This window comes from Rhinolophus ferrumequinum (assembly GCF_004115265.2).
Source record: "Rhinolophus ferrumequinum isolate MPI-CBG mRhiFer1 chromosome 15 unlocalized genomic scaffold, mRhiFer1_v1.p scaffold_54_arrow_ctg1_1, whole genome shotgun sequence".
Classification (NCBI taxonomy): Eukaryota; Metazoa; Chordata; class Mammalia; order Chiroptera; family Rhinolophidae; genus Rhinolophus; species Rhinolophus ferrumequinum.
Genome location: NW_022680357.1, coordinates 2,371,572 through 2,398,701, shown reverse-complemented (window position 1 = coordinate 2,398,701; position 27,130 = coordinate 2,371,572). Strand labels below are relative to the sequence as shown.

The window sequence follows — 27,130 nt, the reverse complement described above, 5'->3', positions numbered from 1 at the left end:
CCCCACTGCCAGTTCCCAAAATGACCTGTGTCAAGGTCAGGGCACGTCACCCACGCCTTCCCATGGAGGCACAGGCAGCCACCTATGTTGTGAATCAAGGCTCAGGGCATCCATCACCAAGATGTCAAAAATATAAAATGAGGACCAAGTCAGCCTCAGCAGATGTAATGATGTGCAGTGTCCAGTACCTGTGACAAGTGAGTACAGACACCTGGGGACCAAGGGTAAGGGGTGAGATGTAGTGTCAACGTGGAAACAAGTGGACACCAGGCAGCTAGGTCAGCCTGGGCCACACGAAGCCATGAAGAGGGGAGAGAGTCATGGTCATCAGGCTTCCTGCTCTTGGGGCGGTCTCAGCTGCCACCTTCCCGGCCACCCCTTCCTGCCACGCTTCAGTCCTGCCCAAGGCAGGCAGCTCCTCCTTCAGCAGGATCAGATCGAGTGGGGGTTGGGACAGTACCAGCTCTGGGGCCAGCGTGGATTTCCCCACACGTCAGGCTGGAGGTCTCTGCGCCTCTGCCTGAATCATACTATACGTTCAACAGTGATTGCTCTCCTGCTGGTGTATGAGATGGTAAGCTTCATCTCTACTGGCAAACTACTTACAAGTTTGCATGAAAGCCTCCTTACTACCTAACCGTAATGAATGCTCCACCCCATGCACAGGAGTGAAATTTAATGGCCCCCCCCTTGGGGGAAGGGAGGTCAAACTACCACTTCTGGAGACACCTCAAAGGTGGTCTGGCACTTTGGTACAGAAAGGATTTGGTCCAATCTCTCGATGGCTTAGGATACTAAAAGGCACGTAAAGTTGGCTCATCTGCTCTGGGTTGGGGTGTAGCAAAAGGTGGACAGGGGGGTGGTCTGGGGCAGATGGGCAGAGCACCGGGTGGGCTCAAGTTCTTGTGCACAGAGGTAGTTGGTCCGGGGTGGATGCTGAGGTGGCCGAAGGCAGCCTGAGGTTCAGGCTGGATAGAGGCTGCTGCGGTGGCCTTCATCTGCCCAGTCCACCAGCTCACTGCTCTGGAACCACAGCTGGATCTCCCTCTGGGCCCCCTCCACGGAGTCGCTGGCATGGATGACGTTCCTGTGCCAGGTGACAGGCAGCAGAGGTAAGGACAGGCTTCAACATGCATCTTAGGGGTCCTGGGAGTGCTCTGCTGATCCTCTACTGTCTAGGGGGGTAAGCTGGGCGATTGCGCAGAAGAGAAAGGAAGAAGAGGGGAGCTGGGAAACTGGGCTCGAGCCTGGCCTCGGCCTCTTACCCACAACCTTATGGACCAGCCCAGACTGTTACTGGGAACCTCATTTTCCCACCAGTCCTCCCTTGCCAACCCCTCAGGGTGTCTGGCAAGATAGAGTCAGATAACAGACAGTGATGGCGGAGTACAGACACAACACACAGGCAATGCTTTATCATCTGTGTGCGGGAAAAGGCCTTGAAAAAGAAACTGAACTAGCAAATAATAGGTGTGATGTCCCACCATCAAAATTCTCTTCTGGCTTTTTGCCCAGCAAGACGATGAGCTGGCCCCCTCCGCTCCCAGTGGCTTAGTATCCCAGGGCCCCTGTACCTGCTGATGTGGACGCTGAAGTCTCCTCGGATGGTGCCGGGGGCAGCGGCAGCCGAATCAGTGTGTCCTATCATGGCCCTGGAGGTGCAGACCACATTGGGGCCTTCCCAGACCTGCAGCACAGAGATAAAGGTCGGGAGAACTGGAGGGTTCAGCAGCTCTGGGCTCAGTCCAGGGCCCCCCACCCCTTCCAGCACCCCTGCCAGGCCATACCATGGCCACCACGGGGCCAGAGCTCATATAGCTGATGAGCGCTGGGTAGAAGGGCTTCCTCTGAAGGTCGTGGTAGTGCTCAGCAAGGACGCTCTCCGGCACCTGGGTGGCGTTGACGGGAGGGGTGAGAGTAGCCCGTGGAGAGGCAACTCACTGGGCACTGGCTTTGCAGATAACACGTACATGGGCTGGCAGGCCAGTCACAGCAGTGTAGGGCAGATACCACCTCCCCTCCCTCCCCGTGTACTGCTGACAGACACCAGGACCCGCCTCCTGACGAGGAGGGACATCCTGAGGTCTGGGAGAAGCCCCCTTCCCCCTCCGCCCGCCCCGTGCCCTGAGGAGCACCCACAAGCCAAGAGCCCTGGTACCTGTAGCATCTTCATCCCCACCAGCTTGAAGCCCCTCCTCTCAAAACGCTGGATCACATCCCCAACAAGTCGCCGCTGTACCCCATCGGGCTTCACGGCCACCAGGGTCCGCTCCCGGTTCCAGGAAGGCCCTCCTTTAGAAGAGGGGGGGGTCAGGGCTGTCGCCTCACACTTTCACGTCTTCCCAAGCTGGGTTCCCCTGCCAGGGCCCAGGTGGCCCCTGGGCTTTAGTGTCCGCCTCCACCAGAGCAGGTCTGGAGGGGAGAAGTGGGGTGCCCACAGCCAGGAACTGCCCAGCATGGTGCTGCCCATCAGGGACAACCAGGGCAGTGGGTTCCTGGGGGCTTCTAGCCTGTTGGAGGGGGCATGGCTCCTCCCCAACCCAGGCAGTGGCAGAAGCTGCCCATGATGGAGCTGGTGTCCCCTGAGACGGCATCTTAGAGAGCCAGGAGGCCCGGGAGGCACAGAGAAGCCGTGTTGGAAAGAAAGCACGACTCTTGGCCTACTTTGGACTCCTCTGCTTGGAAGTGATGGCACAGACATTGTCTGAACCCCCACCTGCCACATCCCCAGGGATCCAGAGCCCATCTTCTGGGTGTGAGGAAGAGCAGGGGAACAGAGAGAAATGAAGTACACCCTCCCCACCAGGTGGGCCACGGACCCCGGGATTGGGAAGGTAGGTAGAGGGGTTCCTGTCTGCAGGTAGGTAGACCTGGAGGGCTCCTCCTCTCACACCTTATTGGCCAGGCAGGATCTTTGTGCTGCTATGGGGTTTCGAGGCTGGCCACTTCCAGACCTAAGGAGAGCCCTGAGCCCTGCCCCAAAAAGCCAAGGAGACAGAGGCTGCCATCACCCTCCTATAGCCCCAGGCCACTTCCAGAGTCACTTAGACCCTGGGCATGGGGGCCAGGGTCAAATGGGCTTTTGAGAGGAGCCCAGACCCTGGAAGTCCTGCCAAGTCCTTCAAAGACAGAACTGGTGGAGAAATGAGAATAGGGGTGGTGCAGGCCAGTGTCCCTGGGGTCACCTGCAGCTGCCGTTCCTCATTCCCAAGAGGAAAATGGACCATAACCTGTGCTGGGCTGGGGAGCAGGCAACGGGTCCCCTCCACATCCCTTCACGGCTGAATGAGGCCCACGGAGGAAGCCCCCCTGGGGCTTGTTTGATCTCCCCAAACCCAGTGCCTAGGGACCTGCTGTCTGGCCTGGCCTGCTGCAAGCTGGCTTGTGCCTTGGGGTATGGCAGTGCACTCTTCCAGCGTCTGGAACACCATGACATCCGGCTGGCTCTCAGCTACAGTGGAGGACCTCTTACAGATAGCTACCCCAGTGCCCCTAACAGGGATGGGCCAGGTGGACTTAGGGCCTGGATAAATCGCCCCATGGACAGTGGTTCCGTGGAGGAATGGTCATTGGCTGAGGATGACCCCCGGCCCCTCAGGAGCCCCAGGTCGGCTGGGGCACATCAACACCCAATGTGGGCACCAGGCCTCTGGCTTCCTCCTGCTCCAGGGCGTCGGCCCCTCTGCCTGGAGGCAACCTGGGGAGGTGGGCCTCGAGTGGGGGGTTGGGACAATAAGTGGTGGGGGGTACCGGGCCCCTGATCGGCCGGCCGGGGCAAGAACCCAAGGAGCGCGCCGCTCTAGCCTGCGCCTTCAGGGACAGCCGGGTCGCCCGCCCCCCGCGCGGTGCCCGGAGGCCTCCAGGCGAGTGGGCGTGCTGCAGGGGTCTGGGTCCCCCTCTCCCGGGCTGCCGCGTCCTCACGTGTGCCAACAAAGGCTGGGAGGCGCCTTCCGCCCGCCCTCTTCCCTCCACTCACCCGAGCTGGGGCGCACGAGCAGGCTGGGGACCAGGGCCCGCGGGCGGCACGGCAGCCCCCGCAGCGCGGCGCGCGCGAAGAGGCCTCTCATGACACCCGGCCCGCGGGCTCCGGCAGAGCGCTGGAGGAGCGCGCGGGACCACAGCGCGCCCGAGGGCGGGGCGGAGGGAGGGAAGAAAGGGAGGAGGGGCGGAGGCAGAGAGGAAGAAGGGGTGGTGAGAGGAGGGGCGGAGGGAGGGCTGCGTTGGCAGGCTTCAGGCCCCCTCTTCATCTACCCCTAACCCGCAGGACCCCGTGGCCTGCAGCCCCACCTGGCTGTTCGCCACTTGCAGGGCTCATGGGAATGTACAATGTCAATTTCTGTTAAAATCAGAAGAAAAAATACGTAAGTATGAACCCAGCATGGATTATAGTTATCATACCAACGCAGTTGTTAAACTTTAATATTATTGACATACCAAAAGCTGTATATATTTCATGTGTAGGACTTGGTGAGTTTCACATATATACGCCACAAAGATATCCATCACCTCCAAAAGTTTCCTCCCTCTTTATTATCATCATCATTGTGTGCGTTATAAGAAGACAATATAAGATTTATCTTCTTAGCATTTTTTTGTCATTCATATCGGCTGGCAACACCCTCTTGGTTTTCTTCATTTTTAAAGTATGTCTTTGCTGGATATAGAATAGTGGGTTGACGGGAGTTGTTTCTTTATTCCAGCATATAAAAGATGGCATTCACTATCTTCCGACGTCCACCATTTCTGACGAGAAGTCATAAGTGTGCAAATTGTTGCCTTGAATGTCATTTTTCTCTGCTGCTTTTAATGTATTTTTTGTTTTAATTGGGGAAGGGGAACAGGACTTTATTGAGGAACAGTGTATACTTCCCGGACTTTTTTCCAAGTCAAGTTGTTGTCCTTTCAATCTTAGTTGTGGAGGGTGCCGTTCAGCTTCAAGTTGTTTTTCTTTCAGTCTGAGTTGTGGAGGGCACAGCTCAGCTCCAGGTCCAGTTGCTGTTGCTAGTTGCAGGGGGCGCAGCCCACCAGCCCTTACTTGAGGAATTGAACTGGCAACCTTGTGGTTGAGAGCCCACTGGCCCATGTGGGAATCGAACCGGCAGCCTTCAGAGTTAGGAGCACGGAGCTCTAACTGCCTAAGCCACCGGGCTGGCCCTCTGCCTCCTTTCTTTGCTGTCCTCTTGGAACTCTAATTTTAGACATGTTAGATCTCTTTTTACTCCAGCTCAGGTCACTGCAGGGAGGAGACAGGAAGAGGTGGGCTGCTGCTTCTAGGAGGAGAGGCCCTGGGTAGCCTCACCCCACAGCTGCCAGCCCAGGTAAACTGGTGAGAGGTGCCCATGGGGAGCCATTCAATCAGAATGTAACTCTTGGGGCCTCCCGATCTGGAAACCATCTTCTGCCCCTGTCACCCTCTGCTACTAACCCTTGGAAGGGGACCAGGAATTTGCTCTGGTCACCATGCTCCAATGTGGCTGGATCTTATCCAAAACCCAGTGTAGGCCAAAGAGTCCTGAGGGTACCACCTGTGCCCTTCATCGTCTGGTTCACGAGTGCCCAGTGCCCAGGGCAGGAAGCACTCATTTGCCAAGATCAAATGGGGATACATAAGAACTATATGCTGTACTTTAAAAGTACAAGACACAAAAAAAAAACAAAAAAAGCCACTAACCTTTATTTAACTCATAATTCTAAAAGTATGTACTTCCTTACTTTTTGGCTAGGAAAATGACCTTTCCTTTCTGAATGATAATAATAGACGGTAGTGGACTTAAGAAAAACTTTGTTTCGGGAAAATAAAGATTCAGAAACCCTACGTTGTTCGCAAAACTTTGAGGAAACTATTCCTAGGAAATCCAGATGTCTGGGCACCCTGATCTAATTTATGCCAACAAGTTGGGGCATTAGGACAAAGAGGGAAATGGACTATGTTGCACCCACACTTCCCTGCCAAACCACATAACTTTTGACCCAGCTCTTTCCTACAGGAAACGTGCAGTGGGGTGAGGTGACAGGACACCCCACATCTATAGAGTTGGATGGAGGCCATGAGAAGACAGGGAAGGGCTCCTCCGGGACCTGGGGTCCTCACAGGAGCTTGCACACAGGAAGCACCTGGAGGAGCCCAGGGTGGGTTATGGAGGACAGGTAGGATGAGAGAGCCGCCAGATTGCCCGAAGGTCTGTCATTTTCACAGTGTGTACAGGGTTGAGCAACTGCCTTTAGCTGGAAGGGAAGTGGTGGGAGATGAGGCTGGGTCCAGGGCAGTGGTACCACTTGCCTCTGGGAACCAGAAAGAGGGGGAGGGAGGAAAGGAAGAAAGGAAGACTTGAGCAAGTGATGAGACAGGTGGGAGGGGAAGGGCAGTGGGAGAGAACAGGTAGCGCTCTTTCCTCTTCCTCCACTGGAGGGGTTGAGTGTCCTTGAAGGAGTCCCTAAAATTCAAGTGCTGCAACTCTTCCCATGATTATTTGGATTACAATTGAATGACAGTGGTTTTTTAGTTTTTGGCTTTGGTAACCTTTGAAATTTTGATCCAAAGCAAATAGAATGCGCACTGTGGCCAGACTGGAAAAACATCCCTGTTCACCCCCACGGTCCCTCTAACAGCTCTCCCTTCTGGGTGGGTGGGCAGCACTCCACTCGGTTCCAAAGAGCTAGTGAGAGGATCTGAGGATGTCCCAGTTTAGAAATGGGATGTATCCATGTTATCCAGCAACTGGATTTTTCCACTTTATTAATTTTCCTTCAGAAGACCTAAGACCCGTCTAAAAGTTGTGTAAAAATTCATAGTATATTATAATTTATTCATCCATCCCACTCCCAGAGCTCCCAAGTTTCTGCAACTACAAACACTTCTGTAGCCAACAGCCTTGTGTCTGTCCGTTGGGTTTTCTATTAACATTTTAATGTTGCCACAGTAACCTTGAAAAGTTTAGGAAGTTCACATTGCCACCAGAATAGCATGAGGTACCTGTTCCTTGCGTTCTGAGATGGCTACCTGTGCTGCTTTTGACGAGGTGTCAGGTTTTAATTTGTATTAAAACAGTTTGGCTATTGATTAGCGCAATGGAGCAGCATTTCATATATTACAGGCCATTTGCATCGTTTCACATATTCTCCTGTAAACTGCCTGTATATTTATATATTTGGTGTCAATTTTTCTTTTGTCTTTTTTCAGTGTGTAAATTTCCTTTCTATCTTAAGTATATGAATCCTTTATCATATGATAGCACATATTTTCTCCCATTTGTCTTTTGACTCCATCGATGACTCTATCCCGCTTTTTACTTTCATACTTTTTATACTTACATATTGTTTCTTAAAATGTAGTCAAAGAAGTAACTTTTCCTTCATGGTTTCTGGGTTTCCTGTCCATCTTGCTTAAGATAGTCTTTACCGTCCTTGTATTCTAAGGGATGCGTTCCAAGTTTCCTTTGAACATTGTAATCGTTTTATTCTTGGCAGTTGACCATCTGATCCAGTTGGAATTCATTTTTCTGCGTGCTCTGAGGTAGCATACAGAACGGTGCATATTCAAGACCTAGACAGGGCCACCCTGTCGCTGGGCCTCAGTTTTCCATCTTCAAAGTGAAGCCCCTCAAGGTGGGTTCTAGGGTTCTTTCCATTGCTAATAATGTTATTTAGCAGAGGTGTCCGGACTCCAGTCCAGGGATCCCTGTCCATCTACAAGTTCACCAGCCCCCCAGATGGAGCACTGGGGTTAGGGGTGCCTCCCCTCCTACTAGTGGGAACTTGGGCACAGGAACCTCACACTAAGGTGGCACACTCAGAGGAGGCCCTGGGAGTGAGGAGGGCTGGTGTGTGTTTGTATGTGTGTATGGAGGTCTCGGAGCCCAGCCTGGGGCAGGGGGATGGATCTTGGTTAGAACAGTCCCCAATGCTGACCACAGCTGTTGTCCCCAGGATAACTCTGGGTCAGCGTAATGCACTAAACTCACAGCTCAGCAAAACTCAGAACAGACTTCTGTCTCTTTAAGCTGAGAACCACAGGAGCCCCCCTGCTGTCAGCGGCAAGGAGGGCCCAGCCAGGATTCCAAGGGAACAAAGGGTCTCTTTTGTGCTTCACACCTTGGGCTTCCTTCTTCCCTAGGCCTCCAGCCACCGCCCCACTTCTCCACCCTTCAGTGGCCTTGGGTGTGCAGGGTCAGCTTCTTCTCCCTCCCCTCCAGTAAACCCTCACCTTCTGCCCAGGGTTAAGTTCAAAAGGTACAAGGATATTATCGCACCCCCACCCCCAGCCACTCTGCGGTTCCCTCCCCCAGGGTCAACCTGTGTACCTGCCGCTGGATGCTTCCAATTATTCCATGGCTCTGAAACATGCAAATAAAATAGTTTCTTTTCCCCTACAAAAGCGGTGTCTTCCTGAACACATTGTCCTGCCCTTTCCTCTTTTGAGCTAAAGCTAAATCTGGTCGACCGTTTCCAATCAGTACACAGGACTTCCCGGTTTCTTTCCGCAGTTGCACTGTCATGTTGTTATGAATCACCCTTAAGGGTATGGGCGCCCTTAATTCGAACACCCCGTCTCAGGACCAAGACGTGCCATCTCACACTTCTGTGAACGTCTTCGTAGGGAAAGTGCACAGCGGTGGAACGACTGAGGCAAGGCTACCGCCACTCAGAGTCCAGAAGCTTCCCCCAGGCTCACTAAATACAAGAACAGTCTGTTGACTCAGTCGCACCCTTCAGGTTGAATAAAACTTTTTGATCTTTGCAGATTTGGTAGGTGAAAGGGAAAAAAAAGATGTTTGGGTGCTTTTTAATTTGCATTTCAAATTCTAAGGAGGGAAGTTGGAGTCTGCGCCTCCTCATTTGCATTTCCTTTCTAGGAATATTCCTGGATCGTTTTGTCCTGGAGGGTGGTTATTTTCTCATTGATTTGTAGGAGCTCTTTATTATCAATCTTAAGATTAACCCTTTATAACAGAAGGGCAACCACGTGCTCCCCAGTTTATGGCTTGTTTTTTTGACTTTGCTTAGGCAGGTTTGCTTTGCAGAAAGCTCTGGTTTTCTCACCTGGTTGAATGTCTCAGTGTTGCCTCTATAAAGTTTGGGGTCACCTTCAGGGCGGCACGCGGTAGCCTCCGCCTCCCCAAGACTCTAAAAACTTTACCTAAGTTTTCTTCTAGTCCCTGATAGCTCCCTTCTTCCGCTTAAATCCTTAATGTTTGAGATCTATCCCGGTATAAAGGGTGAAGAGTGAGTCCCACTCACAGATGTGGAATTCCCACAAGTACAAGGAGCTTTTTCATCTTTCCATAAAACTGTTTTCTACACACACTCGTAGCAACTTTGTAGAGCGACAGCCCGGGAGTCCAGCTCTCTGTAAGGTGCGCAACCCGGGCGGGCGCTGGCGAGGCAGAAATGAGTGCGTGACTCGCCCCACGGAGGGGGGGGTGTCTCCACCAGCGCCCCTCCGCAGCCTGGCCCACGATTCAGTGAACCCACAGACGACACTCGCATCCCGTGGACCACCCAGCGCCTCCAGGAAGCATCTTCGCGTCCCCCGCCGCCTAGAATCTCCTGCGCGTTCTAATTCAGGCCCCGCATTCCCGCCTCGGTCCCACGTATCCCGCGCGTACCGCGTGACCCTCCATCCCATCCTGCCCTGCATCCCCCTTCCTGCGCACGCGGTCCCCATCAGTCCCCGACCTCCCTCCGACCCATTTTCCTCGTTCACCCCTTCCATCCTCACGACGTCCCCAACGCCGCGTCCGCCCCCCAGCACGCGTCGCCCCGATCCCATAAAGCCCCTGACCCCGCTTCGGCCCCCCCGCCCCGCCCCCAGCCGCGCGTCCCCTCGCCCCAGTCGACCCCCGCCCGCGTCCTCCTTGGGATATCCGTCCCCCCGCGCCCGACGCTCTGCGGTCCCCGCGCCACGCGCGCCTTTCTCCAGCCGGCTCCCGGCGGGGCGGGGCCTCGCAGGCGGAAGTGCCCGGGGCGCCGGCTGCTGGGACCGGCCCGGACGATGGGAGCCCGGGGCAGCGGCGGCGGCGGCAGGGGCCGCAGTGGCGGCGGTGGCTGCCCGGGCGGCGGCGGGGGCAGACGGCCGGGGACACGATCCCGGTAGCGCCGGGTCAAGCGCGGAGCCATGGGCCGGGCTGGGACCCGGACCGGGGTCGCGGCGGTGACTGTGGCAGTGGCGGGGCCGCTGTTGCTGCTGCTGCTGCTGCTGCTCGCTCGGCCCCCTCCTGCCGCGGCCGGCGACAGCAGGAAGAACGGTGAGCGAGCGCGGACTGGCAGGCGCCATCCTGGGGGCGCCAGCTGGACTGGGGTGGGGGGAATGGCCAGGGGCGGGGCCGGAATTGTGACTCACCTGGGGGCACCTGTGCCCTCACCTGGCCCGGGCACAGGGCCCAGGTCCCTTCTCCCGGTGAGAGACGCAGGTCAGTTCCTTGAGGGGCGCCCCGTGTGCGAGCGGTCAGGTGGAAAGGACGCCCTCTGCCCCCAGGGCCGGGTTCGGCCAGACTGGCCCTAGGGGCGCGCCCTCCCACCTCTTACTCTGCTTCCAAAGCGTTCAGTTCGCGGAAGTGGAGGAGACCAGAGGGTCCCAGGGGGACTCCAGCTCTGAGGCCCACTAAAAACAAAGGCTGGGCAGTGGGATTCTGGGGCCCCCATCTGGTCTGGGAGAGGAGCAGAGTTGGGAGAAAGTTGCATAGATCCCGGAGTAGGGGCCCCCGGTGTGTATCTTGTCTCCACCCCTTCCACGGTGGCCACTAATCCAGGTGCAGTCACTTTCAACAGCTGGCTTCCCTTCTTGGAGGGACTCCCACGTAGCCCTGGGGAGCCTGGTAGGCCAGGGTAGTTCTGAGGAAATTGGTACTTGAGCGGTGTTGGGGGACTTGCCCTCCCTTTGCCTTTCTGCTCCCTGCGAGTCCCCACCCAAAGAGGTGTCTAGACCAGCAGGCGCTGCCCATTAGGGTTCTGTCTGGGGCTGGGACACTTGAGTGTGTTGAGTAAGCTCCCCTGACACGGTGGCCTAGGATTCCACCTAGGGGGCCATGTGGCCAGGCTGTCAGGGCTGTGAAGGCCCAGATGCCCCCCTGGGCAGTTAGGCAGCTCATCTAGCATAGCCTGAGGCTGGGGCCTCTCCATTCCCTGCTTCCGGCTCCTCCCCCTTCCCTGAAATCTTGCTCCTCCAAGCTCCTGTTTCTTAACTTTTATTTATCTGTGACTTGTTCTGTGACTAATTTTTCCCCAAGCTCCTATTTCTTTGAGGACTGTACCTCTGGTTTCTGAGCTTGAACTCAAAGTCAATTTCCCTGAAATGGTTCCTAATTAAGTTGCTCCATTAGATACCGCTGCCCTTATTTTCTCCCTTTGCCCCATCCTTCTGGAAGTCAGTGCTCTGTGCAGGGTCACTGGTCCGGTGTTTATTTTTTTATTATTTTTCCCCCTTCTTCTGCTTCCCCCCAGCCCCACTCCGGATCAAGCCATAGTTTCTCAGTCTAGTTGTGTAGGACACAGCTCCCTGGCCCCTGCGGGTATTAGGAGCCTTGCGCTCCCCCTGTCGAGGCCAGTCATCGGTCTGCTGCTCACAGCAGCTCTCCCTGGCTGCTGGCCGTTCACGGTGGCTGCCAGCCACTCACGCTGACCACCGGCCGCTCATGGCAGCACACGGTAGCCTGCAGCAGCACTCAGCAGCCCTTGGCAGCTCAGGGCAGCTTACGCCAACCTCCCCGCTGCTCACGCAACCCAACTCCAGGGAGAGCTGTTGTTCACAATCTTAGCTGTAGAGGGCGCAGCTCACTGGCCCATGTGGGAATCGAACTGGCGACCTCGGCGTTTTGAGCGCTCCAACCACCTGAGCCAGTATTTACTGGCCCCTGGTCCAGTATTTATGGAGATGGAAAACTTAGGGCAGCCCCTCACCTCCCAGGCCTGCTGAGGAACAGGCAGCAGTGTATACGTGACTTCTGGGACCTATGGGTGGGCAGGGTCTCTGCATCAAGTGCCCGTCCTTGTTTGGAGGGTGTGGGGTAGGGTTTCCAGAAGAGGCTCAGGGAATTTCTTTGTCCTCCCCCTAACCGGGTGTCCTTGGAGGGGGCTGTGGGGCAGGGTGGGGGTGCATGTGGCCCTCACTCCAGGATGTCAGAAATGTGACCTCCACATCTGGCTCTGACTAATGTGCTAATGGCCTGGTATGTTTGCCAAAATAACAGTGTGGACATCTTGGGCAGGGAGGTGGGGCTGCGGGGGGTGGGGCATGCTGGAGACGTTGTGTAGTCCTGGGAGTGGGAGACCACCAGGTCTTAGGGTGACCTTGAGCAGGTCTCTTATGTCTTGTGTACCCGGTGAACCCTAACAGCTACCAGCTGGGTACAGGTGTCCACAGACTAGTGCTCCAGGGCTGGCGGGGGCCAGAAGGCCTTGTCCCTTACAGGTCAGGGGGCTGTACACTGCAGCGTGACTTCCCCTGCTGGGCCCCACTGTGCCTGGGTGGACTGTTTCTCTAAGGCCCCAGGTGAGGGTGGGGGACTGTCCTGCCTCAGCTCCCAGCACTTAGGTTTTTTGGCCCTTGTGATGTTATCCTGGGGGCCGCAGCAGCCTCCGTAGAAAAGTTTGTGTTAGTTCAGCTGCTCCAAGCCTCCTGGCACTCAGGCCACAGCCTGCTGGGTGGGACGAGGTGGCCAGAAGACACCTGGAAAGCCCGAAGCTCCTGCATGGAGCCTACTTCTGCCTAGCGCCCCATGGTGGGCTCCTCTGGAGCTCCGACTGGCTTTGCTGGTGGGTTACCGTTCCTCCAGGGGAGGGTCAGGAGGCTGGCAGGAGAGCCAGCTGCTTACCTGGCTCCCTTACGTGCTTACCTGGCTCACGCTGATCCAGATCGGGCCTGCGTGTGAGCTGGCCACTTTCCCAGCAGGCAGAGGGAGGGACCCAGCTTGGAGGAAAGTGAGGTCACACCCTGCTGTGTCCAAAGTATTTCTTCTGAAAGCACTTTAACGTCCATTAACCTTGGAGGGAGGGGCACCCCAGGGGAGTTGCTATTCACCTGGCCAAATCACAGGAAGAGGAAGAGGAAGCTGGGATTGGGAGGGGAAGGAACACTCAAGGTCACAGGGAGCATGAGGCCGCAGCTGCTGCTGGGGCCAGGCTCCCTGCCGTCCAGCCCAGGCACCTCTGGCCAGAACCCAGGCCTGGTCAGCCACCTAGGGGAGTGCAGAGAGTACCCAGAGTGCCTGTTCTGTGGGGGCCCCAATAGGGAGGGTCCCAGGTGGGCACCCTCACCCACTCATGGAGCAGGCAATTATACTGTGGGACCCAGACACATGCTCTGGTGGAGGTTGTGCCCCAGTCATTGGACACTCGAGGAGGGGCCTGAGAGCCCCTGCCAGGATTGGGGCATGGGGGGATCCCCAGGTGGGGCCGTGGGTAATCTGTCTGTCATGGGCTCTGCCTCATCCCTGTGCCGCTTTGCATGGGCGTGTACCCATGGGAGCATGGGGACCATCTGTCCCCTGAACGCCCCGGCTGGCCAGGCTGATCCCCTTTCTCCCCTCCCCTCCCGGGTCTCTGCTTGCCACCTCTCTGGGTAATGGGGGACTCAGGCTCCAGTCTGGCTGTGCCCCAAGTCATCATGGGCCTGGGCAGGCAGCCAGCCTCCAGACTCAACCCCCCTCACCTGTCAAGTGGGACCATTTGCCAGAGACAACTGCCAGAGCCTGGAGGGGGACAGTGACCTTTGCCAAGGTCAAAGTTGGAGTGCCAGCCCAGGGGCTCCAGACACTCCCCCCCCCCACTTCCCTCTTCTTTCTCTCTGGGGCCATGCTGGGGCAGAAGGGCCTCTGAAACTCTCTTTTTTCACCCCATGGGGAGATGGGTGCCTCGGGGCACCCCCAGCCTGGCTGACAGTGCCTTCTCCCCGCAGACATCAGGCTGGTATCTGAGCAGTTCTCGCAATCCCCGCAGAAGCTGTCTTTCTACAGCTGGTATGGCAGCGCCAGACTCTTCCACTTCCGAGTACCCCCGGACACCGTGCTGCTGCGCTGGCTGCTGCAAGTGTCCCGGGGTGGTGGCCCCACATGCACCAATGTGGAGATCACTGTGTAGGTGTCCACCCACCCGCCTGCCCGCCTGCCCGAGCCAGGGCTAAGGCCCACATCTGATGCCTGCCCTGCTATCCTCGCCTCTAGATACTTCCGCTATGGCGCCCCTCCAGTCATCAACCCACTGGGCACCAGCTTTCCTGCCAACACCTCCGTGCAGCCCTCCTTCGTCATCAAGATGCTACAGAGCAACACTTCCGTCAATGTCTCTCACCCAGCGCCCGGGGACTGGTTTGTGGCTGCTCACCTGCCTCCGTCCTCCCAGAAGATTGAATTGAAGGTGAGGGGGCTGCCCTCTAAAGATGGGGGTGCAGGACACCCCAGTGCAGGAATGGCTGGTCCCTGTTGTTCACCTTCTCAGGGCAGTCTAGGTGCTGCAACCCTGCCTCCCCCCTCCCCCAGCCCCCACCCCGCCGCCCCTGGCCTGAGCTCTCTGGTCTCTGCCCCGCCCCATGCCTGCCGGTTCCCTCCCCTACTTCTCTTTCTCTCCCTAGGGCTTTGTTCCCACCTGTGCCTACATCTTCCAGCCCGACATGGTGGTCGTGCGGGTGATTGAGGTCTCCATCCTGGAGCCCGACGTGCCCCTTCGGCAGACCCTCGTCTCCCACCCCAGCTACCTCAAGTGAGTGGGGGCTCTCGGGGAGGCCCCGCCTGTTGGTTTGGTGGAGCAGGTGGTACCTCGGTCCTCACCGTGCGGGTGAGAAAGGTGGGAGTCGGTGTGTGGGTGTCGTGCTGGGAAGTAGGGCCACCACCCTGAGTGGGAGCCGCGAGGGGAGGTCTTTGGAAGCCCCACAGCCCCAGTGAGCCTGTTGCCTTTGGCTGCAGAATCTTCATCCCTGAGTATACCCAGGAGCTGCAGCTGGAGCTGCAGGGCTGTGCATCCAACGGCAGCCTGGGCTGCCCCGTGCGTCTTACCGTGGGGTCGGCCACCCTGCCCAGTAACTTTCAGAAGGTGCTCACCTGCAGTGGCCCAACTCGGGCCTGCCGCCTGCTGCTGCCCTCACCACCCTGGGACCGATGGCTGCAAGTGACAGCCAAGAGCCTGGCAGGGCCCCAAGTGTCAGTGGCTTTCAGCGCCGTGGCTGCTCTCACAGGTGGGCTGCATGGGGAGGACGGGGTAGGGGTGGCTGTGCCCCGTGCCTTCGACCCACACGCCTTCCTTCGCTGAGCCCCTTGTCCTCCTGACAGCCTGTAAGCCGTGGATCATGAACTTCCCGCATCTTCCGCAGAGCAACTCGAACCAGAGTTGCAATGCCTCCTCTGCTGGCTTGCTGCCCCCGAGCCCTGGCTCCCAGGACCTGGGCAGGAGCAGCAGGGTGGGTGGTGGCCCCTTCTGCCTCATGAGCTACCAGGTCATGCGAGAAGATATGGATGTGGTATCTGTGCACTTCCGGCCCCTGGACAGGGTCTCGGTGCGGGTGCAGTCGGACATGCCTTCGGTGATGCAGCTGCACCTGAACACAGGCATGGACAGTGGGGGCTCCCTCACCATCTCCCTGTGGGCCAACAAGGTACCTTTGTCTGTGAGCGCCTCGTGGCCGGGGTGGCCGGGCTCAGCTCAGGGCTCAGACCCGCCCAGGCTGAGTGGTGCTGCTCAGGCCTTCCTGCACCGACTTGATCATGGACACTGGCTTGGGGTGGACTTTCAGGCAACGCAGTGACCCCAACAGGCACTGGGCCAGAACAGAGGCGGCACCATGTGCAGAAAGGGAGACCTGTGTTACAGGGCAGCCAGGTCCCTGTCATCCGACCCAGGGCTGTGCCTGAAGAGATGGGGTGGTGGGTTGGATCACGAGCTGAGTGTCCCCGGGCCTGGAGGGGGCGGGATCCCAGGTAGTCCCTGGCCAGTGGGAGCCACAGAGAACAGGGCTCAGTGTCAGGCTGGGAACTTCGGGCTGACGCTGCACGGCCGCCCCTTCCAGAGCGTGATTTCCAACCACACCTCGGTAATGGTCTGCGTGAATGCTGCCTCACCCGTCCTCAGCTTCAACTCGTCACTCAACTGCACCACAGGTATGCGCAGGCGGAGTCTGACGAAGCGACCCTGGCCAGCCCCCCTGGCCACCTCTGACCTGGCCTTCCTGCTCCCCTGCAGCCTTCTTCCAGGGCTACTCTCTGTCTTTGAGCACCTCGTTTCGCAAGGCCAACCTCATCATTCCCTACCCAGAGTCAGAGAACTGGTACCTCTCCCTACAGCTTGCGTGCCCTCAGAGTCCTGAGTAAGTCAACGTGGAGGCTGGGGTGGGGGCCCCCCAGAGCTGCCGGCTGGGGTGGGCGGCTGGATCACTGCATTCAGGACCATTGATGGGGTTGCCTGCATCCGAGTTTGGGGGTGACCCAGCTACCTGCAAGCCACACAGGGTCAGTTGCCTTTTGGGAGTTACGAAGGAGTGCCCTTTTCCACCTGGTCACCCCTCCCCAGGCAGCCGTGGGAGCCAGGGCACAAGGAAAGGGACCAGTCTAGGACACAGCCCTAGACAGATTGGGATGTAGGATGGGACGAGGGGCCAGGGGCATCTTGGCTTCTGCAGAGCTCATGGTTGCTGTCCTACAGGGCTCAGAGCCTGGGGCCCTCAACTCTGGGCTCATGGTCCAAGAGCCTGATGGGAGCCTTGGCAGGGACTGGCCAGCAGACCTCGGCAGCCAGCCTTCCTGTGGCCCCTTCCTCTCAGGGAATGTGAGAAGGCCTCCGTCCTTGTGGAGACCACCTTGTACTTGGTGCCCTGCTTGAATGACTGTGGACCCTATGGCCAGTGCCTTCTGCTGCGCAGACACGGCTACCTGTATGCGGGCTGCAGCTGCAAGGCAGGTGAGGGCCAGGCCTGGGGCTCACGGACACTCCTGCACTTTGCCTCCCAGCCCTGTGCTCTCCTCCGGGAACCCCTCCCGGCTCTGCCAAGGCTGGAGAGCACCCCCATAGAGCAAGGGCAAATGCCTCTTCCCCACTCCTGCCACACACCCCCAACCCCCGACCCAAGCACAGAGATTCACCCCCCAGAGATGGTACTGCCTTCTGACCTTGGACTCCGCTGTGCACACTTACCACACGTGTCCCATACCTGTCCCACACCTGCCAGAATCTGTACCACATCTGCCATGCCTGTCCCATACCTGCTCCACACCTGCTTTTACCTGTCCCATACCTGCCCCACACATGCCCACACCTGTCCCAGCCTGCTCCTGGGTGAGAGGGGCTTCTCTTCAGAGCCCTGTGGGAGGGATAGACTCTGAGGTTCAGAAGTACCCCCGAAACCTGGCCCCGGTTGCCTAGCTTCAGCCCCCTCGGCGGTGCGTTGGTCCACAGGCTGGCGGGGGTGGAGCTGCACGGACAACAGCACGGCCCAGACCGTGGCCCAGCAGAGGATGGCCACGCTCCTGCTCACACTCAGCAACCTCATGTTCCTGGCTCCCATTGCCCTGTCCGTGTACCGCTGCCTCCTGGTGGAGGCCTCCGTCTACGCCTATACCATGTTCTTCTCCACGGTAGGCCCCCCTGCTCCGGTGGGGATGGTGGGGAGGTCTGGGCCTCTGCTCACCACCCTACCCCGCAGTTCTACCATGCCTGCGACCAGCCAGGGGAGGCCGTGCTGTGCATCCTCAACTATGACACGCTGCAGTACTGCGACTTCCTGGGCTCTGGAGTGGCCATCTGGGTCACCATCCTCTGCATGGCACGGCTGAAGGCAGCCCTGAAATATGTGAGTGATCTCCCGATGCCTGGGACTGCGCTCTGATGGAGCAGAGGCGCTTGAATGGGAGAGACCAGAAAGGGTTTGGCTGTTGCGCTTAGGCACCTCCTGTCTCTTGTAATGAGGGCTGTGCAGGCTGCTTGGAGGATTCCAGGGAAGGGATGTTGGGGGCAGGGTTAGGTGAGGCCCCCCCTCCATCTCTCTCCCAGGGCTCTATTCAGAGGGGAGGCCTGGAGCCCCAACCCTAGGCCAGACTTCCCCGAGAAGCCCTGAGCTGTGCTCCTGGAGTCCCTGGTACTGAGGACACTGGTGACCTTTCTGTCGCAGCTGGGCCTGGCCTATGGAGACACGTGCCTCAGCACCCTGCCTGGCTAAGCTGTGCCTCAGAAATTGACCTGTAGACAGTTTAGTAACTGGAGGAAGGGTCCCTCCCTCCCTGCCAGCAAAGCAGGACAAAGTTTCCCAGCAGCTCCAAGGGGACAGGCAGAGGTGCTAGGGAGCACTGGGGGGACAGGGGGACAACCAGCATGCTCAGGCCACTTGCTCTTGCTGGACCTTGTGCTGTCTCAGACAACGCTGGCTCCTGTGACGCTGTGGTCATCCGTGTCTTACTCAGGTTCTGCTTCTCCTGGGCACGCTAGTGTTTGCCATGTCCTTGCAGCTGGATCGCAGAGGCGCCTGGAACATGATGGGGCCTTGTCTCTTTGCCTTTGTAGTCATGATCTCCATGTGGGTACGGAGCTCCATGTGGGGAAGAGAGTGTGGGCTCCCCATAGACCCCTGCTCTGGGAGAAGAGACCCTGGCCCCTCATTCTGGCAATGTTCCTGGTCCTGGGTCTGAGTCCTCCATATTTGTTGAGGGCTGCCAGTAGCACCCATAAGGTCCAGTGTGGCTTCATGCCATGACCCGGGCCTGAGGACCCTTCAGGTCTCTGTGCCCTTGAGCCCTTTCCAAGTAGTCCACACCCATGGTCCTGCTGCCCCGACCTGGGCGGACCCCTGGGAGCTGCAACTGCAGCCCCGGTGCCAACGCTTATGTGACGGTTTTCTCCAGGTATACCGCTGTGGGCACCGGCGCCACTGCTACCCCACCTCCTGGCAGCGCTGGGTCTTCTACCTCCTGCCTGGCATCTCCATGGCCGCTGTGGCCATTGCCATCTACACCTCCATGATGACCAGCGACAACTATTACTACACCCATAGCATCTGGCACATGCTGCTGGCGGGGAGTGCAGCGTTCCTGCTGCCACCACGTGACAAGCACACTGAGCCCTGGTCCTGCTCACAGAAGCTCACCTGCCATTATCAGATCTGTAAGAACCACCGGGAGGAGCTGTACACGGTGACGTAATGCAGCCAGCTTGGGGACACCTACAGCTTTGATGACGACCTCTCCAGCCAGGGGCAGGACCAAGGGAGAGGGACCTCTGTCCAGATGGATTTCCAACTGAATAAAATTGCCCTGCACACGTTTTTGCTTCCTCCTGCCAAGGAGAGGACCACACCCCCCAATTCCCTGTGCTCTAGCTGCCGGCTGGTATCTACAGTGGCCCCTGGGGCTGAGGCCTGGTTGCCTGGAGACCACAGGTACTATGTCGGGGCAGACTCTGTGTTCTGCTGGCCTGGGGACTCTTAGAGATATGGAGAAAGATTCCCCGATCACCCTGTTTCCCTGTGAGTCTGTGATCTGAGACCCAGGGAAGCAGAGGAGACCTGAGCCCACCTCCCGTGGGCCCCCCACCGCCACTGAGGCTGGAAGCTGTGCCCTCCCTGCTTTCTGGCTCCCTGATACTGTGTGTCCCTGAATGCCAGCCTACCCTGGACATGGGGATGCTGCCTGCTGATACAATTGTCGTGGGGAGAGGTGACCATGATTCCTAGAGAGCTGATCGGCACTGAACAACAGAGGTTCTAGTGGCCATGAGTGGCATGGGGGACGCTGGCTTCTGGCGGTCATGCCTTGTCTCTCCCCTCCCTTTGGCTCTCAGCTTTGGAGCTGCAGGCCACCTGTGAAGAGCTTCCTGGGGCAGGGGCTGCGCTGTGGGTGCCAGCAACACAGGGCACACCCTGCTCCGACTGTTCGTCCCCACTCATGCCCTGGGCTCTTGTTTGGAGAGCATCCTCTTGAGTTGCTGCCAGGAGTGGAGGTGATGGCTGCCACCTTGCATTGTCCCAACCATGTGTTTGGGGAGGGGGCTGCCAAAGACCTGGCCCAGGCTTTCTCCCTCCTCTTTGGGGGAAGAAGGGTAAGGGGAACTCATTGCCCCAACGAGCAATACCCTACCCCTACCCAAGGCAGAGTGCAGGGGGGCTGCTGTCGGTGTAAGGGCTGTAGGACAGGGCCGTGGGAGGCTGGGGTCCCAGAGGCCCAGGTCAGGGCCGTGGGGTCCTGTCCAGAGTGTGGCCTTCCTGGAAGCCTCCCCCACTCCCAGTCACCCTGCACTTGGCCACCTTAGCATTCTCTTGGCTCATAAAAAGGAAACATATATGGTGTTTTGGGGGGTACAAACTTTTAAGACATTGACATATATTTTTAAGTAGCTCTGATTTCGCTGTGATTGAATTTAATATTCTACAGTTATATTTCATGGCAAGAGTTTTTACATTGTTTTCTGTGCTCCTGGGAGAAAAGGAGGTAGGGCCCGGCCCTCTTTGGGCTGCTGCTCGGGGAAAACAGGCCGCACTTGCCAACACTGCCTTGAGGTGTCTCCGTCTCTGCAGGGCATTTTCCACGGTCTCTAAAGGCAGAAAAGGGGGGCGGGACGAGGGTTAGACGGACGGGCTTTGCAGCCAGTCAGCGGCGGGTAGGAGGCAAGGCGACGTAGCGCGACTTCCGGTTCCGGCGCGGCGCGGAGCTTCGAGAGGTAGCTGGGGCTCCGCGGAGAGCTGGGGTCCGGAGTCGGAGCTACGCTGGGAGTCTAGGGTAGGAGCAGGGCAGCGAGGGGGTCCCGGGCCGCGCGGGGAGCCGGGCTGCGGCGTGACGCCGGTCCCCTGCCTCTCGCCAGGCTCGTCGCGATGCCCCTGCACAAGTTCCCGGTGGGTGTGTGGAAGCAGCTCCGGCTGCGGGAGGGCATCTGCTCCCGCCTGCCCCAGTCCTACCTGCGCTCCCTGGAGGAGGAGCGGACGCCCACCCCCGTGCACTACAGGCCGCACGGGGCCAAGTTCAAAATCAACCCCAAGAACGGGCAGCGGGAGCGCGTGGAGGACGTGCCCATCCCGCTTCACTACCCCGCGGAGTCCCAGCGCGGGCTCTGGGGCGGCGAGGGCTGGATCCTGGGCCACCGATATATCGACAACGACAAGGTGAGCGAGCAGGGCGGGCTTCAGGGGCACTTGCCGGGGCCCTGGCGCTGTGGGCTCCCTGCCGGGCTTCGCAGGTGCGTGGAGAGCACGAGGGACACCAGGCAGCGCCGGGGGTGATTCCAGTTTGGTGGAGACAGCGCCCTCAAAGTATCCTGCTCGTGAGTGAACAGGCACCGTTCTGGGGGACTCCACCTGTGAAACCAATGGGGTATTCTGAGACGGGCTGGTCCACGTAGGGAACAGCAAGTGCAGAGGCTCGGGGGGGTGGTGGCCCAGATCAAGTCTAAGGATGGGGAGGGGGTCTGTGTGTGGAGAGGACGCGGGGGAGAGAGGTTTGTGGTCACCTGTCCGCTGGACTTGCCATAGGTGGCTTCTGTCACTTTTTGGGACACTGACAAGGCTGGCACTACTACCGTCTCATCACGCTTTGGAAGGTTCAGACACTCACCTGGGGCAGGTCTTCTCAGTCTGCCCCTCACACCGTGCTGCCTCTGGTGGGATTCCTGGAGGGACCGCTGAGAGTCTGGGAAGGCCCCCAGGCTGGTGTCTCCCGTGGCCTTTGGCCTCTCGACCCCGGTGTGGAATGTGATGACCTGTGAACCGCGGAGTTATGGTTGTGTGTAGTGTGTCCGGAGCATACACCAGCAACCTGGGCAAGGTCTGGGGGTGCCAAGCTGGCTGGGGAGAAGCTGACCTCTGCGTGGGCAACCGGGTCCATGTCCCGCGTCCCAGGAAGGGGCCCTGAGCCTTGCTCGGGTCTGTCTGGAGAAGCAGCGACACCCATGGGGATTCTGTTGCTCCCTCAGCTCTCGAAGAGGGTGAAGAAGGTGTGGAAGCCACAGCTGTTTCAGCGTGAGCTCTACAGTGAGATCCTGGACACGAAGTTCTCTGTGACCGTGACCATGCGCACCCTGGACCTCATCGACGAGGCCTATGGGTTCGACTTCTACATCCTGAAGGCAAGTGCTGTCTGATGGCCCCTCAGAGAGGGGAGGGTCCATCTGCACCCCCGGCAGCACTCCGGTGTCTGGGGCCGAGGGTCTCCTGTGAAATGCGAATGGGACCGTGCCCCTTTCTGGGCAGCCCCAGTGCGGGCTTTCTGCCCACAGGAGAGTTCGTTCCTGTGAGTGGCTGCGTTGTCCACCAGGGCACAAGTGAACACAGCTACCCTCTTCCCTGCTCTTGGCTCTTCCTTCTTGTGTTCTGGCCTGGGGGCTGCCAGCTGCCCGGGAGGGTCCAGGTGGGGCTGAATGGCGGAGAGGGCAGGCCCTGCCAGCAGCACCCAGCGTCATGCCTCGTTTCCTGCTAGACCCCGAAGGAGGACCTGTGCTCCAAGTTCGGGATGGACTTGAAGCGAGGCATGCTGCTGCGGCTTGCCCGACGAGACCCTCAGCTGCACCCCGACGACCCCGAGAGGAGGGCAGCCATCTATGACAAGTACAAGGTGAGGGCTTGGGCCTGGACTCCCTGTCCCCCATGAGCCCTCCTGGCTGGCCGCCCCAGCCTCACCGCGTGCCCTGTGTCTGCCTGCCCAGGAGTTTGTCATCAAGGAGGAAGAAGCCGAGTGGGTCGGCCTGACGCTGGACGAGGCTATGGAGAAGCAGAGGCTTCTGGAGGAGAAGGTGAGCGTGTGTGAGTGCCAGCTGCCCTACCCTCTTGGGGGGCGCAGCCGCCAAGCGCTGCCAGACACAGGGTGGGGACGTGCGCTGCCTTGGGAGGAGCCCGAATGAGGGGCTGCTGAACCCGGCGGACTTGGGCAGTTATTGCCTCTGCACAGCTGCTGCCATGGCCCTGTGGGTTCCACGTGGCACATTCCTGCCCCTCGAGGTCCTGCCCCTCTCTTGTGCTCTCTGGCCCACTTCATAGCTTCAGGGACAGAAAGACCCTCAGGGCTGAGCTGGACTCTTGGAACTGTTGGTCTCTTTGGCCACCAAGCATCCCTGGTGTCTTCCCGGTACTGAGTCGAGACCTTCTCGTGTCTGTCCCCTAGGAAGGTGTAGAGTCTGTGGCAGCTGCCAGGTCAGGGAGCCCCCACCCATGGCACAGCCAGCCGTCCCTGTTCCCTCTGCTTGGTTTATCTGTGACCTCAGGGCCCAAGGCAGAGACACTGGGGCAGGCGCCTGATTCCTACATCCCCAAGGGTAGGAATCCCAGTGCCCCAGGAATCCCAGTGCACTGCCCTCTGGACTGGGGGTGGGGGCCAGCAGCCTCATTTGACTCTGTGCCCAGGCCTGAGGAGCCCATTCCTCTGGGCGTTCGGCCAGCAGCGGTGGGATTTCTGCCCTCGCCAGTGTGGCTCACCGTGATGCTGTCTTGCCCCCGTAGGACCCTGTTCCTCTGTTCAAGGTCTACGTGAAGGAGCTGATTGAGCGGCTTCAACAACAGGCTCTGTCTGAGCCAGTGGTGGTGCAGAGGAGAGCCAGTGGGAAGTGACTGCATAGTGACTGACCCGTGCCTGACAGCCAGGCTCAGCGTCCCCTGTGGTCCCATGGCCACCCCTCTGCCCTTTGGCACCATGGACACAGTCTTGGGTGGTGGCGAGAGCCACTTGTGGGCAGTGAGTGAACCATTCTGGTGTGTGCTGGCCACGCAGCTCCTGGGTGGGGTGGGCTCCGTGGGGGCCCTAAGGGATCCCAGGATCCCCAGAGGCCTGGGGCTGTCTCACTGCCTCTAAGGTCTCCCACCCCCCTCGGCGGAGGCCCAGCCGAGGCAGTGTCACCACATGGGGACAGCAAGAGTAAAGTCTGAGCCGGGCGGTGTGTGTGCTGCTTTGCTTGGAGGATCAGAGCTCTCCTGCGTATTTCATGAACTGTCCGAGGGGTGCCGGGCTCCCGAGGGGTGATACGGAAGCGACACCTCCTGGGTTGTGTTCCTGCTGGTGGGGGCCAGAGGGTGCGTGCACTTGGCCGGTGGGAACAGCTGCAGGAGGGCCCTGGAGATCCCATGGTTCCTGAGGTCATCGAGGGTCAGGGCTTGCCTTGGGTTCAGGCCCTGGGGGGCGTGCCCCAAACTCCATTCATAGTAGCTGGGCGCAGTGTCACTCCCCTCCAGGAGTGTCCTATGCTTCCCACATGTGAGTGATTCCTCACGTGATGTCCCTACTTGGAGAACAGTTTTGCAGTTTTAAAACATTTTCCCAAAAGCTAACAATGCCCAGCCTGCTGCTGCCTCAGTTCTGATGGACCAGTAAGGCCCAGCTCGGTTGTCCGAACGCAGCCCCTGCCTCCAGCCAGACGGTGGTGTTCTGGATGGGCCAGCCACCCCCCCACCCCCACCCCCCGTTCGGGTCCACATCACAGTTGCCATGTTCAGCCCTGAACTGAATCAGACTGATCCCTTTCTAGCTGTCAGCCTGTCACCTGGGTCTCCCTGTGGTGTGCACCCCACGTCCCCAGTTCATTGACCTTCGCTCTCAGTTACCCCTCTCACCTGTTCCCCACCCCAACAAAGGCCACAGATAGAGGGGTGGTCCTGTCAGACCTGTAGGGTTCATGTGTCAGATTCCTGGGGTCCCCGAGGGACCTGGGGCTGGCACAGGGCCTGTGGCCAGAGCAGAGTGTCCGAGTCCCAGACTGCACTGACTCGGCTCCAGCTCTGCTCCCCCTAGAGCCTGGGGGTTACCCCAGGGGCGGCCCCCGCTGGCCTCTGAATTTGCTGGCCGGTGGGAGGAGCTTGGTGTGGCTTCAGTAGGTCACTCACTTCCCTGTAACCTGAGGTTGGACTGAGGTGTGAGTCTGAGTGTGGCCTTGGCCCTGCATCTCAGAAACATGAGCCCTTTTTTGGAGGAAGGCGGCTTCAGTTTGTTCACTCAAATTCTCAAAAATATCCTCTATTCAGTAAAGGTTAAGGAGCCTTCAGTGAATGACACACACCCCCCAAATAAAACAATAACCCAGGTCTGGGACAGGCTCCTGGCAGGCTGGATCTTCCAGGAGGTAGGCGTGGGGAGGGGAACACAGACTGGATGATTTCACATGCCACGCATGGAACCAGGAGCTGAGCTGTGGGAGCCCATCTGGCCACATGTCCCCGTCCTCCATGTGTTCCCTGCTCCAGGCCCTGGTCCGGCTGCCTGAGCTGCCTTCCTCATTTCTTCCCCTAATCAACCACACCTCTGCCAGTCTGTTGATGTGCCTCTTTTGGAGAGCCTCCAGTATCCCCTCGATGACGCCCTGCAGCCCGTCAGGCCCCTGAATCGGGGGATCTTTTGTGCTGACCAAGATGAAGCCTGCAGAAGCCAGACCTGCCCTGCACCAGCTGGGTGGGATCCTCCCAAGCCCTCAGGCAAGCCTCCCCCCCTCCCCACGCTGTGTGTCCCAGAGAGTGGCTGAGCCTATGTATTTACATGACAGCAGAGCCCAAAGCTTCAGTGTCAAGGGCCGTGCCTGGGCCGTGGACGCAGGGTGGACCATCACTGTGGCTGTGGACTCGGTGGGGACCTTGGAACTGGAGCAGTGGATGCCTCTGATAAGTGTGGGGCCCTGTTATGTCCAGTCTCATTCTGGTGTCCAGTCCTAGAAAGGGCAGGGCCCACTCCAGGGCTCTGTGCCCAACTCCTCACCCTGAGGCTGTCACCTGAGTCCTGCTCAGGTGTGCACTGGCTGCACAGTGGCAGGCGTGGAGAGAGCAGGTGAGACCTGAGCATCTTCGCCCCCGCCCTGGGCCCCTTCAGGGTGCTGGGAGCACAGAGGAGCTGCTGTGAGGCCCACCCACGTGCACGATTGGCCCTTCTCTTCCATCTTCACCTTCACCATCCATTGCCTCCCCGTTTGAACTTTCTGCTAGCTCCAGGCTCCCTTGAACCCCTCTCACTCCCACCAACAGCCCCCGAGCAGGAGCCCTGGGCCAGGTGAACCCCCTCAGCAGCCTCAGCCCCACAGCACACCAGAACCCTCTCCAGCTCACCCTCACCCACAGAATGGAGCTCCACGCCCTGGACCTTTTACCACCCTCAGCGAACCCAGGCCTGTGCCAACCCACACCCTACCGCTGAACAAGACCTGTCTGCTGGTGGCGACCCACACAGCAGAGGAGGTTCTTGCAGCTAGAAATTCAATTCAGTGATTGGGCAGTGGGGCCAGTAGGAAGTGGGAGAGCAAGTTCAGGGGCTAGCTCAAGCAGCCTCTGCCCTGTGGCTCTGGGTCCAGCCTGGCCTGCCCTGAGCCTATTCCCTTGGATGTGCAACCCCTGTTGACCTGTGTTCCAGGCTCCCGCCAGGTCCAGAGTCCCTCTGGCTTTGGCAGTGGCTGCCTCAGCAGCCTCTGGGCCCCCAGGGGCCCGCCTCAGCCCTGGCCTCTGTCCAGGGTCTCAAGGCTCACAGCTGTTCCTTATGCAACCTTCTGTTCAGCAGGTGTGGGATGGGTGTGGGCCAGGAAGTGGGATGTATCCTGGGGCTCTCAGGTGGCCATCATGGGGGCCTTCACCAGGTGGTACTCATCCCAGGAGCATTTGGACAGGCCAGGGGCTGTCACAGAGATGGGGTGAGGACGGTTCTGGGATGCTCGATGCCCTGCAATCCCCAGGGGTCATGTTGCATCCTGCACTCGCTCAGAAGTGCTGGTCTCGCGACGTCTGGGAAGGCCTCACGCACCAAGGGGCTCATGCTGACAGACCCTGGGGACATAGGCCAAGGTCATGGGTATGTGGCCAGTTTCCATAGGGTCAGAGAGTAGCGGCTTATCGCTGAAGTCCCAGAGTCCTGTGGCTGGAGACACAAGGTCTGTGAGCAACAGAGCCGTGCTGGGGCTTCTGAAGGCTCTCGATAGGGGACTGTGTGAACGTGTTTGTGTTTGCAACAGACTAATGAGAGTGTGGAGGAGGGGTTGGCAGGCAGAGATAGAGCTGGCAGGCCCTTCAGGGTCTGAGGTGGATCAAGAACTTGGCTCTGCCCACCTGAGGGTGAGAGTTCCCCCTGCTCTCCCTCCCACTGCCCTCATCCATTATTTTCTCACGAGACTGGGCCTGGCCTTCAGGCCCTGGGGCAAGCCTGACCTGAAGTCCTCTCAGCAGGGGCTGCAAGGACCCCGTTCCTGCCTTTACCACGGGGTCCGGCAGGGTATAGAGCGGCCT

At 58.8% G+C, this 27,130-nt stretch overlaps 3 protein-coding genes across 7 annotated transcripts; 2 read left to right on the top strand and 1 right to left on the bottom strand.

Annotated features, from left to right (window-relative positions):
• Positions 1-659: 659 nt before the first annotated feature.
• On the bottom strand, positions 660-10,360 carry NME4 (NME/NM23 nucleoside diphosphate kinase 4). 2 transcript variants are annotated; one of them, XM_033101415.1, is made up of 5 exons: positions 10,340-10,360; positions 2,159-2,292; positions 1,788-1,889; positions 1,575-1,687; positions 660-1,087 (listed from the first exon to the last, which is right to left on the bottom strand). In XM_033101415.1, exons 2-5 carry the CDS (start codon positions 2,171-2,173, stop codon positions 964-966), a joined length of 354 nt encoding a protein of 117 aa, XP_032957306.1. In that variant the 5' UTR covers positions 2,174-2,292; positions 10,340-10,360; the 3' UTR covers positions 660-963. The 2 variants fall into 2 exon arrangements, with proteins under 2 accessions (XP_032957306.1, XP_032957305.1); XM_033101414.1 differs by lacking the exon at positions 10,340-10,360 and adding an exon at positions 3,977-4,135.
• On the top strand, positions 9,964-19,229 carry PGAP6 (post-GPI attachment to proteins 6). Of its 2 annotated transcripts, none has more exons than XM_033101407.1 (13): positions 9,964-10,244; positions 13,892-14,069; positions 14,157-14,349; positions 14,564-14,691; positions 14,895-15,163; positions 15,258-15,580; positions 15,992-16,082; positions 16,165-16,288; positions 16,742-16,878; positions 17,374-17,552; positions 17,621-17,767; positions 18,375-18,491; positions 18,813-19,229. In XM_033101407.1, exons 1-13 carry the CDS (start codon positions 10,115-10,117, stop codon positions 19,107-19,109), a joined length of 2,313 nt encoding a protein of 770 aa, XP_032957298.1. In that variant the 5' UTR covers positions 9,964-10,114; the 3' UTR covers positions 19,110-19,229. The 2 variants fall into 2 exon arrangements, with proteins under 2 accessions (XP_032957298.1, XP_032957299.1); XM_033101408.1 differs by having other exon boundaries at positions 18,375-18,487; positions 18,813-19,073.
• MRPL28 (mitochondrial ribosomal protein L28) lies at positions 19,185-23,848 on the top strand. 3 transcript variants are annotated; one of them, XM_033101409.1, is made up of 6 exons: positions 19,185-19,345; positions 20,764-21,061; positions 21,868-22,020; positions 22,371-22,505; positions 22,597-22,683; positions 23,387-23,848. In XM_033101409.1, the coding sequence occupies exons 1-6, from the start codon at positions 19,194-19,196 to the stop codon at positions 23,492-23,494; spliced, it is 933 nt and encodes a 310-aa protein (XP_032957300.1). In that variant the 5' UTR covers positions 19,185-19,193; the 3' UTR covers positions 23,495-23,848. The 3 variants fall into 3 exon arrangements, with proteins under 3 accessions (XP_032957300.1, XP_032957303.1, XP_032957302.1); XM_033101412.1 differs by lacking the exon at positions 19,185-19,345 and adding an exon at positions 20,528-20,622; XM_033101411.1 differs by lacking the exon at positions 19,185-19,345 and adding an exon at positions 20,574-20,681.
• The last annotated feature ends 3,282 nt before the right edge of the window (positions 23,849-27,130 follow it).